At 44.2% G+C, this 11,305-nt stretch overlaps 1 protein-coding gene across 1 annotated transcript; it reads right to left on the reverse strand.

Annotated features, from left to right (window-relative positions):
- Positions 1 to 857: 857 nt before the first annotated feature.
- On the reverse strand, positions 858 to 10,041 carry LOC136492230 (uncharacterized). The gene is made up of 14 exons (XM_066488319.1): positions 9,605 to 10,041; positions 8,793 to 9,191; positions 7,994 to 8,086; positions 7,035 to 7,174; positions 5,692 to 6,118; positions 4,516 to 4,933; positions 4,285 to 4,394; positions 3,412 to 3,480; positions 2,779 to 2,894; positions 2,605 to 2,659; positions 2,062 to 2,182; positions 1,901 to 1,948; positions 1,409 to 1,503; positions 858 to 1,314 (listed from the first exon to the last, which is right to left on the reverse strand). Exons 1-14 carry the CDS (start codon positions 9,941 to 9,943, stop codon positions 1,213 to 1,215), a joined length of 2,532 nt encoding a protein of 843 aa, XP_066344416.1. The 5' UTR covers positions 9,944 to 10,041; the 3' UTR covers positions 858 to 1,212.
- Positions 10,042 to 11,305: the final 1,264 nt, after the last annotated feature.

Consider the following 11,305-nt stretch of genomic DNA (forward strand, 5'->3'; position numbering starts at 1 on the left):
GAGCGGCGGATACTGTACAAGGGAGAGCGTGACATCTGATCTAGTACGCCCGTCACTGATGTGATGCCAGGATCCCATCCGATCTTTGATGCCTGGACCGAGCCCCATCTTCTGCTGATGCGAGTATTTTATCCCTTTCCTTCGCCTAGCTTGTCGACTCCTGACTGGCGATGGCGACTGGCGAGGACCGAGGAGGCCCGAAAATCAGGCAAGCGTTCACTGATCGCCGACGCGACGGCCTGGGTGCGACGACACACGATTCTGGGCATGATAGCCCACTGAGATTCTGAATGACCAATTAAAATAAAATAAAGGGATGAAAACTCAAGCGTCGAGCTTCTTGGATGCATGCTGCTTCATGTTGCTGGAGAATGGGACGGGTGAGTTGAGAGCAAGAATTTCTGAATTTCTTTGTAAATTCGGCTAGGCACGTTGTCCTGGACATGGCGCGCAATGCAGAGGATCGGCGGAGAGCTAGGGGAGAATCAGAAGAAATAAAAAATCATACGAGTACGTTTTTCCACTCTCCACACTCCACACGCCTTCTTTTCACGACCTCCTGAATACACGAATCGATTTGAGGGTGAAGCTAGCCAGGGGGAAATTGCTTTAGTAGTGTTTCACGGCTTCCCGCATAGAGTGATGCAGTCGGAGTGCTACCAAAAGGTTCCACTGCAGCTCCTTTTTTTTCCCCCTTTGGATTTGGAACAGGACTTCATTCTGCAGCGTACACCTATCCCAAGCTAACCGACCGGGCCAATAAGGCTACTAGGCCGAAATTAACAACGATGTCTGTGTCCGTTATGGGCTCCATACAAGATACCGAGCCCAACTCAAATGACTATAAGGCCAGAATCAGTCTTAAGATCGGCCTTTTTTTCAGGAGGCGGCAGCAGATTATCCACGCACATGGCCACAAAGCATATGCAGACAACTTTCCACGATCCTCCTGTTTACAACAAAGCTAGGATCTGCCGTTCGATGGCACCAAGATATAGCCATAGGCACATCGTTCAAACGAAAAGGCACTCAGCGTTGAGGTCGTTGTCAAGTAGGTAAACACGACAATACAAAGCAGCACATCCACAGTCCATGATCCTAGATCGCCCCACCATACTGAGCTCGGTATACATGGTTCCAACGTCGCAACTTCTTCGAGTGTATGGAGCTGCACTATCTTGTGGCAATGTTAGGTATGACCAAGTTCGATTGCTAGCAGGTGAGAAACCTGTATGATGGCATGTCCTCGATTCTCTGGATGTCTTCTAGCAACAGCTCCCTCTCGAGCTGGCGCCGTGTGGATTTAATAACCGTCTGCAGCGTGAGTTCCACGATTCGGTCAGCAAGGAAGGTGCTTGGTACAAAGAACGTGTCCGAAAGATTGCATATGAGAAAGGAAAGGACGTACATTGAAATCCATGTAACTGGCGTGCATTTCAAGCCATTTCTGATCCATCAGTTTGAAGGTTATGCAGTAAAGAATGTCAAACGCTCGATCATTTTCTGAACAGGAAACAACTGTCAGATGTGAAGACATGATTGCCCTTACTCAGCTTTTTTTGAAAGCTAATAATATCTCTAGAGGCTCTCACGCAGGTGTCAATTAATCATTACGCCAGTAATGTCATACTATGGGTTTATTTAGAGCAGTTGTAAAAATTTCAAGAGGCCTTATTTAGCTGCAGTTGTTTCTAAGAAAACATGCTCGTTAGACGCAACTGGTCAAGTCAACTAGGCTCATTGAAGACCTCCAAAGACAGAAGTATACAGCTATAGTGAGAAGCACTAACTATTCAGCCAATTCAGAGGCTGAAAGGCCTCTTTGGACAAAAGCCTAAATTATATCAGTTCTGTAAGATTTCACTCCCTACACAAATGTAACAATAAAAGAATGACTTACCTAAGAGTAGATTTAGGAAAACTGCTCCAATCAACGACGTTGGCTTAGCTGCAGAGACATTAACATCAGTCGAAATAATTGGCATTGTTAATGGCGATTGCCAAACTAGTTTCACAGTTCAGATCAACTTAATAATAAATGCTGAAAAGTTTGAAGACGACCTGCTTGAAGATCAAGCATCTGAATTAGCATGAATGTAATATTTACACCAGCTACAGCAAAGGGATATTCCCACAATGCTCTATCACCATTCTTCTTACAAAGGAGCTCCTGAAAGGATTTCTGCAGAGAAAAAGACTCACTGAGCTGAATTAGGGGGCCCAATTTGAAAAGATCCAGTTCAATGTAGTGGTAGTAATTGGATTTTCAATTGTTTTTTTCTGATTATAATATAATGCACCATAGCTGGATAAATCTTAGACCTTTACAGGGTCTACAAGATGAATTATTGATCAGCCTACTTTCTCTATTTAATGAAATCCTTAATGGATCATTGGCTGTTCAATTGTCACAAGACTACAAGAGATATGGAGGCAGAGTTTCAGTGAAAAATCCAAGGCGCATGTAGACTAGATCCTTTCGAGTTCAAGCTCAATGAATAGCAATTAACGCTATATCAGAGGCACAATCCAGCATTACAGAAATGTTGAGTTGGGTCAAGTAAATCGAAAAAAAGGCAGTTGGGTCAAGTAATTTGTACTCACTGGATAGTTCCTAGAGAAATACAGTAAATTCTCCAAAGATATAAAACCACCACCCCTGTAAGTCCAACAGAACATATGTTTACACATTCCAAATATATATATCAAACGAATGGTTTGCTAAACTGCAAATGTTTTTTTTTGAGAGAATGTTGGAATGAAGAAGGGATGAAAGACCTGAAATCTGTAGATGGATCTTTCCCTTGCCATCCCATCTCCTTCCACTGGTCTGATACTAATCCTAGAAGTTCAGTTCCAGGAAAAGAAGCACGCCAAAGGGCTTCTAGTGCTTTCTAATGGATATATGTGTCAGTAAATAACCCAAAATAGATAGAACTCACGAAAGGGAGATGGGAACACATGCTCTAGATTCCCATATGAAGCTGAAATTATTCAGATATTTTTAGTTCTTAGGGCCCAGTAGCACCAGATCATATTATTACTGACAACGGTAAGAATTCATAAGCAAAGCATATGGCTGTTGTACAATTGTATCAATTGGCTAATTTGAGGAGTTCTGTCCTCCTTTAAAAAAATAACGTGTGTCTAATTAAAATGATGGATTGAAATATGCAAGTGCCCTCAATCACGTGGTAAATCTTAGTCCCCCCCCTCCCTCCCTCTCTTCCATGAACCGAAGCATGTGCATGCAACTGTAATGTTAAGTGTACCAACACATGTTATGGCATGCCAGAGTCATCTTGAATTTGAAAAATCCAAAGTTCATCACAGCACCAACGGTAACAAAGAACAAATGTCCAGTATGATGTTGCACGCTAACAAGGTGCTGATATCAGCTAAAGCTCGTACCTGATGCTCTAGATTTGAACCATCATACTGCACTTCTATCCGGTTCTGCAACCTATGCAAGCACTCTTCCTGGAACAGAGAATAACCGATAGATGTTTATGTAGGAACTTTCATTACCCCATGAATTTTAATACATAATGGAGGCAATGGCACACAATGTTAATCACAGAAAGGTACCCTGTGTCGAAGCCATCAATGCTACAATGAAATGACACTGACACTACTTCATGTTTCCATTATCACAAAATAAGCACAAGGAATGAAAATTCATTTGCATGCTCATTGCTCTTTATAGGATTTATAATATCTCAATTTCTTTTCTCAGAAATCAATCCACAAGGAAGAAAGGAAATGTCTCTAACCTCTGCATCGACATATAGGCTACTACATTGTGAAACAAAACGAGGGCAACAATTTTTCATCGTCCTATGAATTGGAGAACACACAAAGCAATCACAAAAGACCATCTCTGCCGAAGCCATTGCAGTTACATGATATACTGTTCCGTTCGCTTCGCTGAAAAACACTGTTCCGGCTGATTTGTTGTGAGAGGAAAAACATTGTTCTGGCTGATTAGTTATGAGAGAAAAACACTGTTCTGACTGAAAAAACAAGCTGAAAAAGACGGATTATAAGAGAAGCGAACAGGGCTGTGGCTGTGGTGAATCACAATACTAAACATGCATTAGGTTCAAGACAGTACGGGCGTACGGCTTCCACAATCGCTCCTATCAAACTCAAACAGTCCCGTACTGTCTTCATCATTCATATTTCAGAATGATCACATGCCACAGGGGAAAACAGAGATGTAGCTAACGCCCTGTGTCGAAGAGATATAGGCAATAGAAGAACGTAATGAGAGCGAGCTTTCACCTGAATGGGACTCAAATCGAAGGAGAGGCGCGCGTCGCTCTCCCTCCTCTGCGCGCAGACGCACGAAAGCCCCTTCCCGAGCCACGCCGTGGACACGCCCACGACCTCAGCTGCGGGCGCACGAGAAAGGGAGGGGGGGGGGGGGGGGGGGGGGGGGGGGGGGAAAACCATAACCGTGAGCCTCTGCACGAAGGCAAACAGCGCAACCAAACGACGGCGCCACGCGCGTACCCGGCGAAGAGTGGTGGCGATGGTGGTGGATGGCGCCGCCGGAGAGGCGACGCACGGCGAGGAACGAGCCGGCGTTCTGTTCCATGCCGAACGAACGCGCTCGCTCGCGCGCTGCACCGCGCCTCCTCGGCCTCGGCCTCCCCCTCCCCCTGTCTCTGTCCTCCTCCGCGTCTAAGCGCCGCAATCCGCGCGGGAACCCATGGTTGGTTGGGGCGGAGGGAGGCCGCGGCTCTTCCAATCCTGGCGTGCGCGAGATCCCACGGGCGGATCGATCACGAGGGCTGTCCCCACGACGCGCCGCGCCGCGCCGCGGCGCCCCCCTTGTTTTAGCTGGTTCGTTGGCTGGCAACTTGGCGCTTCTAGTTTGGCTTGGCTCCCGATGGTGGCGCGAATTACTGCGGTTGCGTTGCGTCGGTCTCTAGGCTTCAGCCTGGGGCCTGGGCCAGTTTGAGACGCCAAAGGACGTTTGGCGTAGAAAGCAACGTTTTGTCCTCAGGTTGCAACGCCGTGTTTGACCCCCAAAAGAAGAGCGAGATCTGAATTTCACTGAAGAATGTGATGTTCAGAGATAAATCAGTTTATCAAGGACGAATAAAAGATGTCAAAGACAGATCAAGGTCATCAATCTTGTCACCTAATGGGCGAAGATCTAGATCAGATGCAGACATGCAGTGTGGGTTTCCCAAAAACTGTCAGCATACTCCACAGCAAGTGGCCAAAATATATCCTTATGAACGAGTCATTCTATAGCTGTAGAATAAAAAAAATATGATGCTGCACGCTGGAAGCAAGATGCATTCCGGCAAATGAACTTTTTAAGCTTATTTTTCTTATTGATGATGAAACCAGAACATCCACATTCTACAGAGGCAACAAAATTTCAGCTTAGCTATGAAGTACATCAATCCTGTCAAACGGGCAGGTTTGGTGTATCATATATTGATCCTACACTGCTATTTAGAAACAAAGATTAATCGAAGCACAGTGCAGCGGGAAGGATGTAAGTGGCAAGCCTTACCCTCGCCTGTGCAATGCGAGGAGACTACGACTCGAACCTGGGACCTTCCGGTCACAGGCCGGTCACAGGCGGTAAGACTCTACCGCTTGCACCAGGCCCGCCCTTCAAATTAATCGAAGCAGAAAATTAAAAAAAAAATCTTTGGGTTATTATGGAACTGATTGATACCACCGGCGCTTTAGTTCAGTTTTCGACCGAACCTCCCTGAGCCTCCCATCAGTTCCATAGTCTCTTTCCATCACCAGGTTGATCCCTTCTTCTGAGTACCACCCAACTCCGATACAGAGTATGCCGTCTTCATTGATGTCAACATAGGCAGTGACGCCACCAGGTAACCAAAGCACGGTGACATCCTGCATGTCGAGAATCTCCTCCTCCCCAAACAAAACTGAACTCTCTGGTAGGGTTCTCTTCTTCACCGTCTCCATGCACAAGTAGACGAAAGGAGAACCACCCTCTAGTTCTTGCATTTCATCACTGAAAATTGGTGTTGCACTGACTTCGTATACTTTCCAGGAGCCTGTCAGTTCTGACGGTTTCGTCCGGCTTCTTTGAGAGAATGGTTTAAGGTCAACAAGTGTATCACTGCAGAGGAGATAAATGCAGTTCATTAGAAAACTTGTAGATACAATATTATTCAAAACTAGGCGGTTTATATACACCCAGACCACATAAAACAATTCTGTTTTCTTTTTTTAAATCATGGTTGTTCAGGTCTCTCCCATAGAGAAATTCTGGAGTTATTAAGTCAAATGGTCCTCAGCTCATATTTGGTCTTCCAATTTCTTGTTCTAGTTAAGTGTCTGCACACAGTTACTGGTGAGCCAAGAATAGGTTTGAAACCACAAATAATTCAACCATTCAATGTTGAAGTAGAGAAGAACTGTACCTAGAAAAGATTCCTGCATTTCTATTTTAGTTTCTATGAACCGATGTGCTAGTTTGGAGTCATACTGGAGATCTGGAAAACCAAAGGAATATAGTCCCCAATAACCTAAAAAGGGCATACCCAGTGCAGAGAGCTCTCGCTCTGTGCGGGGTTTGGGGAAAGGGTGTCAGTGGCAAGTCTTACCCTCGCGTGTGCAATGCGAGGAGACCGCGACTCGAACCCGGGACCTTCCAGTCACAGGCGGTAAGACTCTACCGCTTGCACCAGGCCCGCCCTATAGTCCCCAATAACCTACAAAAGAAAATTTCGGTGCCACTTGTGGAGAACATATTTGATAGACACAAAGGTTTTGTTGCCAAATACAAGGTCAGCATCTTTTGGAAGAGAGTGTAGCTCATCAGGAACAAGAGTGATAGCAAACCTTATAGAAGAAGGTCACCACACAATGAAGTGAACCAGTCACGAACTCATGATAAAGTTTTTAAATAGCCTTGATTGAATGTTTTAAAAACAGTGATCTCTATTATAGCATTCTTTATCCTTTCTGGATTGGTCCCACCAATCTAGAACTATTAGCAAAACATGGAAAATTTTGTAATTAAGCAGGCTTACTCTTCAACATGGATATTTGCTGGGCTGGCCCATTTTTCTTCATACACAGCAACCCTTACAATTTGTATGTTAGCTCCTCCTTCGTTAAACTCAATTGTATGCACAATCCGCAATCTCTTGTGGCAACCTTTAACAAGACACTGGTATACCATATGGGTGTTATAAGTTATCAATTGGTAAACCAGAGTGCTAGACCTACATGCAGCATTAAGTATCAAGAAGCAAGGATCACAGTTATCTAGACACAAAAACAGGAGTCTCTTTCCTAAAAAACAATATCGTTCAAACTTGAAAGTTGCAGCAACAACTGGTTCATTAGTAACATATAATTCAATACGGTAAAATACAGGAGTCTCTTTCCCTGTAAGCCAAGTTTGGAAGGATTTTTTTTCCTTATTCTTACAAAGTAAAATACACGACTGGTGAATTTGCTATTTTATATACATGTATATAATTCAATTGAAAAACTTAATAACATTGCCTGGAAGTGGCACATTTACTGCACATCAGAAAAATATTATGAACCACACAAAACGAAAAAGTTTTTTTTACTGTAACAGGTAAGAAACAAAACATCACAAAGGAAGAACTTCGGCAAAATATGGTTTCAATATGATACAAGTTACCTCTACAACAGCAGAGCCTTACAACCCCAAGCAAGTTGGAGTAGGCAATACCAGTCGATTTTCATTATGTCAAAACTATAGTCTCTCATGGTAGTTTGCTTGGACAGCCAAAAGTCCATCCAGCAAAAGCACAACTGGCCAAGTTATGGCATCCACATGTGAATGAGAGGAAGAAGAAAAAATGACAAGCATCTGCCTTGTAATTTTCTCAATGAAAAGATGTTCAAATATGGATATGTGCATGTACGGAAGCAACCCATTCTATTTAACACATAGAAACAAGCATGTTGTCTGCGGAAATTGAAAATGTAAGCTTAAGTGCAGTAAACATACTTGCTCAAACTTATATGTTGGTGAAAGGAAGTATTTAGATTCATCATATTCACCAATTGCTATATCAACTGGACCTCTAGAGTATGATCCGTCCTGAAAATGTAAGCACAATGGCCAAAGGAATAAGTACTGGATTATTCATAAAAAAGAAGACATAAGCGTGACAATAACCACTTTGCCAGAGAAGATTAATAGCCAGAGAATAAAGCACTCGAACATGAATGGATATGTGGAGCATCAATGTCACTGAAGCACACTGAAGAATGATTTGTGTCTAAATTTAGCTTCTCAATGCACATAGATAATACAGGTCTAAATGTACAATAGTTCTAACAATTTTATGGCATTACCTTCACAACTACCTTCTTTTTCCGACAGAGAAGCACATCTAACTATCCAAGCTTTGCAAGAAACGTACCCAGTGCAGAGAGTGCGGGGTCTATGGAAGGGTGTCAGTGGCAAGCCTTACCCTCGCCTGAGCAATGCGAGGAGACCGCGACTCGAACCCGGGACCTTCCGGTCACAGGCAGTAAGACTCTACCGCTTGCACCAGGCCCGCCCTTCCAAGCTTTGCAAGAAGAAAATACTAAATTACAATTTGAAAAATGAAGATCCTGGTAGGCTGGTGGCGAACAAAAGTGGCATATTCCTGATTTTGCAAAACATAGTAAAAGATATTGATGAAAGTAAGAAATATACTATAGTTTTCAATTAGCAATAAATATAAAAAAAGTTCTGCATATACCATATCATTAGATTCATAAACACCAAAATGGAGGCGAAAACAAAAGAACCCTACCTCAAAAAATACAATTCCAGTCTCCATAGAAAAAGTTTCTTCATCAAGCACAGAACTCCTGTTAAGATCAAAAGACTCATATGAAGGTAAATTAGCAGTTCCCTTCCCACTGGAAGTGCTTTGACTCCCACCGTCATATGATGTGATCTGCTTCTCAGCTTCACCAAAAGGATTGATTGGGACCCAATTTGTTTTCCTTCGGATCTCAGAGCCATGACAACCATCAAAAGATCTCTGAATGTGAGAAAGAGTGTAGCAGTCATAAAGGTACTCTTCTTTACTCCCAACTCCAACAGGCTCCATCTCTGCTGTGATTGGTGAGAAGACGGCTCCAACACCCTTCCAGTTACCACTTAAACTACTTGCAAATGTATCCCAAGAAGGCTTTATGACAGGTTCCTAAGATTGAAAACCAACAACTTCAGAAGGTTGCACCAAATTGGTATGGTAGGAATAATAAACATTAAATTATTAAGCATACAGTCTGGTGGGAGAATGCTGTTCTCCCCAGATTAATCCCAACCATTCATCGCTATAGAGTCTAATTAGAATGCCTTAACCAACCAACTACCCAACCATTAATTCTTGTATCTTTGCCGCAGCCACTGTATAGAGTCTAATAAACTAACTTTAAACTGTTAGTTGATGTGGATAACTAAAGCAACTGATTGGATTTCACAGGATGAATAGGACACGTATCCGCCAAAATGGTATTAGGTACACTACTGCTGGAAACACACGTATCCACCTTAACTTTAATTCTGTAATCATGTAACATATCCTGGACAGGTCGATAGATGCAGCCTGAATACCTGAGTTTGGAGCACAGTCTCGACCTCCACAAGCATGGCTCCAGACACTAGAACCCTCGACCCCGCATCCTTTCCCTTCCTCTTCGGCGGCGGCAGGCGGCGACCACTGGGACGTCTCCTGCGGCGGTGCTTCGGGCCCCGGACCGCCTCCTTGGCGGCGCGGTCGTTATCGACGCTCCAGACGTTGTCCTTCCCCCGCGGCGACGCCTTGCCGCCGCCGGCGGAGCACGAGACGGAAGCCCTATGGGGCGCGACGCTGCAGTAGGAGGGGGCGCGGCGGCGGGGGGCGGAGAGGGCTAGTCCGCCACCGCTGCATGCGCCCAGGCACGACGGCGGCATGCTCTGCTTGCTCGGTCGTCCCGCCCGGTGTCGCTCGGCGAGTGTGGAGACTGGAATCGGCGAGGTTGGGGATAGTGCCTGAAGGAACGCGACTGACACGTGGGCCGTGGGCCGCTATGCGCGCAAGCTCATCTACGCGGAAATGTTTTCTTTTTCACGGTATTCCTATTCTCAGACAGTCAGACTCGTGTTTAGCGAGCAAACACCTGAATTCATGGCCGTATACAAATATTTTAAGACCCTGGTGCAAAATTTAAAATGAGCCCTTGCATTTAAGATGTGCAGTATCCCAAATAATTTAAAAAAATCATTTCTCCCTTCCTAAAATGTAAGATGCACATATATTTTTGAGATTTGAAATGCATTGTCTTTAATTGATCATTAGTCTAATCATATGAAAAGTTTGTGCAAAAAATATTAAAATTGGATTTTATATTTAGGAATAATTTCTATGGTCAAAACTTTTGTCACAAATGATGGGAGAAATTAGTAGGCCAATGAAAGACCTTAAAAACCACACCAAGTCAAACTGTGGATTGTATTTTCGTGCATAAATTTGCAGCCACAACAGCCACGGCCGTGCCTGAAATCAGAAGCGAATGGGCCCAAAATATCATTATTGGAGCTGCCCTAAATAGAATTGAGATACGTGTCTCCAAGGTACAAGTATAGCCTACTCCCTTCCATCAACAAATGAATGCAACTATGAGATTTGCGAAAGTCAACGGCCTAACTTTGATCAACTTTATAGTACATTTATATATCTAAATATACAAGCACTCAAAAAACATACCCAAATATAAGGCATTACAGGGACACAAAGCAATTTTGCATTAAATGCTTGCCATTTATCACCCAATCACTATTAGTCATATTGATGATAGTGTCTGATTAATTAGAAAATAAAACGAGGACATATACATCTTTTATGTTATTGTTAGTTGATCGGCCTATTGGGCCCTTGCCTCTGCTCCCTGATCGGGGAGCCCAACTCTAACTGGTTGGTGGGCTCCTGTCGCACAGCACATATATATAGAGGAGTGGGGAACTGGGCTCAGATGACGAGGTTGAACGGAGCCGCCACCCACCTACAGAGAAAACACTAATCCGATCCTAAAGAGGTGCTGCCAGCGACGGGATGTGCCCCACCACCGCCGTCGGCCTACTGCAGGGTCACCACCGGACCGCCATCCCTCCACCAGCGCCACTGGACTTCACCGCCACCGCGCTGGACGTCTTCTACACTGCGGCACCGGCGTCTATCCGCTACGGTGCATCTACCGAGAAGACAAGGAGAGGCTTACCGGATCTACGGTTACACACAGATGTACACATTCGATCCTAACAATGGTACCAGAGCTA

This window comes from Miscanthus floridulus, chromosome 11 (assembly GCF_019320115.1).
Source record: "Miscanthus floridulus cultivar M001 chromosome 11, ASM1932011v1, whole genome shotgun sequence".
In the NCBI taxonomy this organism is placed as follows: domain Eukaryota; kingdom Viridiplantae; phylum Streptophyta; class Magnoliopsida; order Poales; family Poaceae; genus Miscanthus; species Miscanthus floridulus.

Excerpts from the sequence above, each read along its gene's own strand:
- LOC136492230 (XM_066488319.1), bottom strand. The coding sequence starts at position 9,943 with ATGCCGCCGTCGTGCCTGGGCGCATGCAGCGGTGGCGGACTAGCCCTC. Across the intron at positions 9,192-9,604 it reads AGACTGTGCTCCAAACTCAG|GAACCTGTCATAAAGCCTTC; the intron begins GTATTCAGGCTG and ends TTTCAATCTTAG. Across the intron at positions 4,934-5,691 it reads AGCGCCGGTGGTATCAATCA|AGACCGACGCAACGCAACCG; the intron begins GTTCCATAATAA and ends GCTGAAGCCTAG.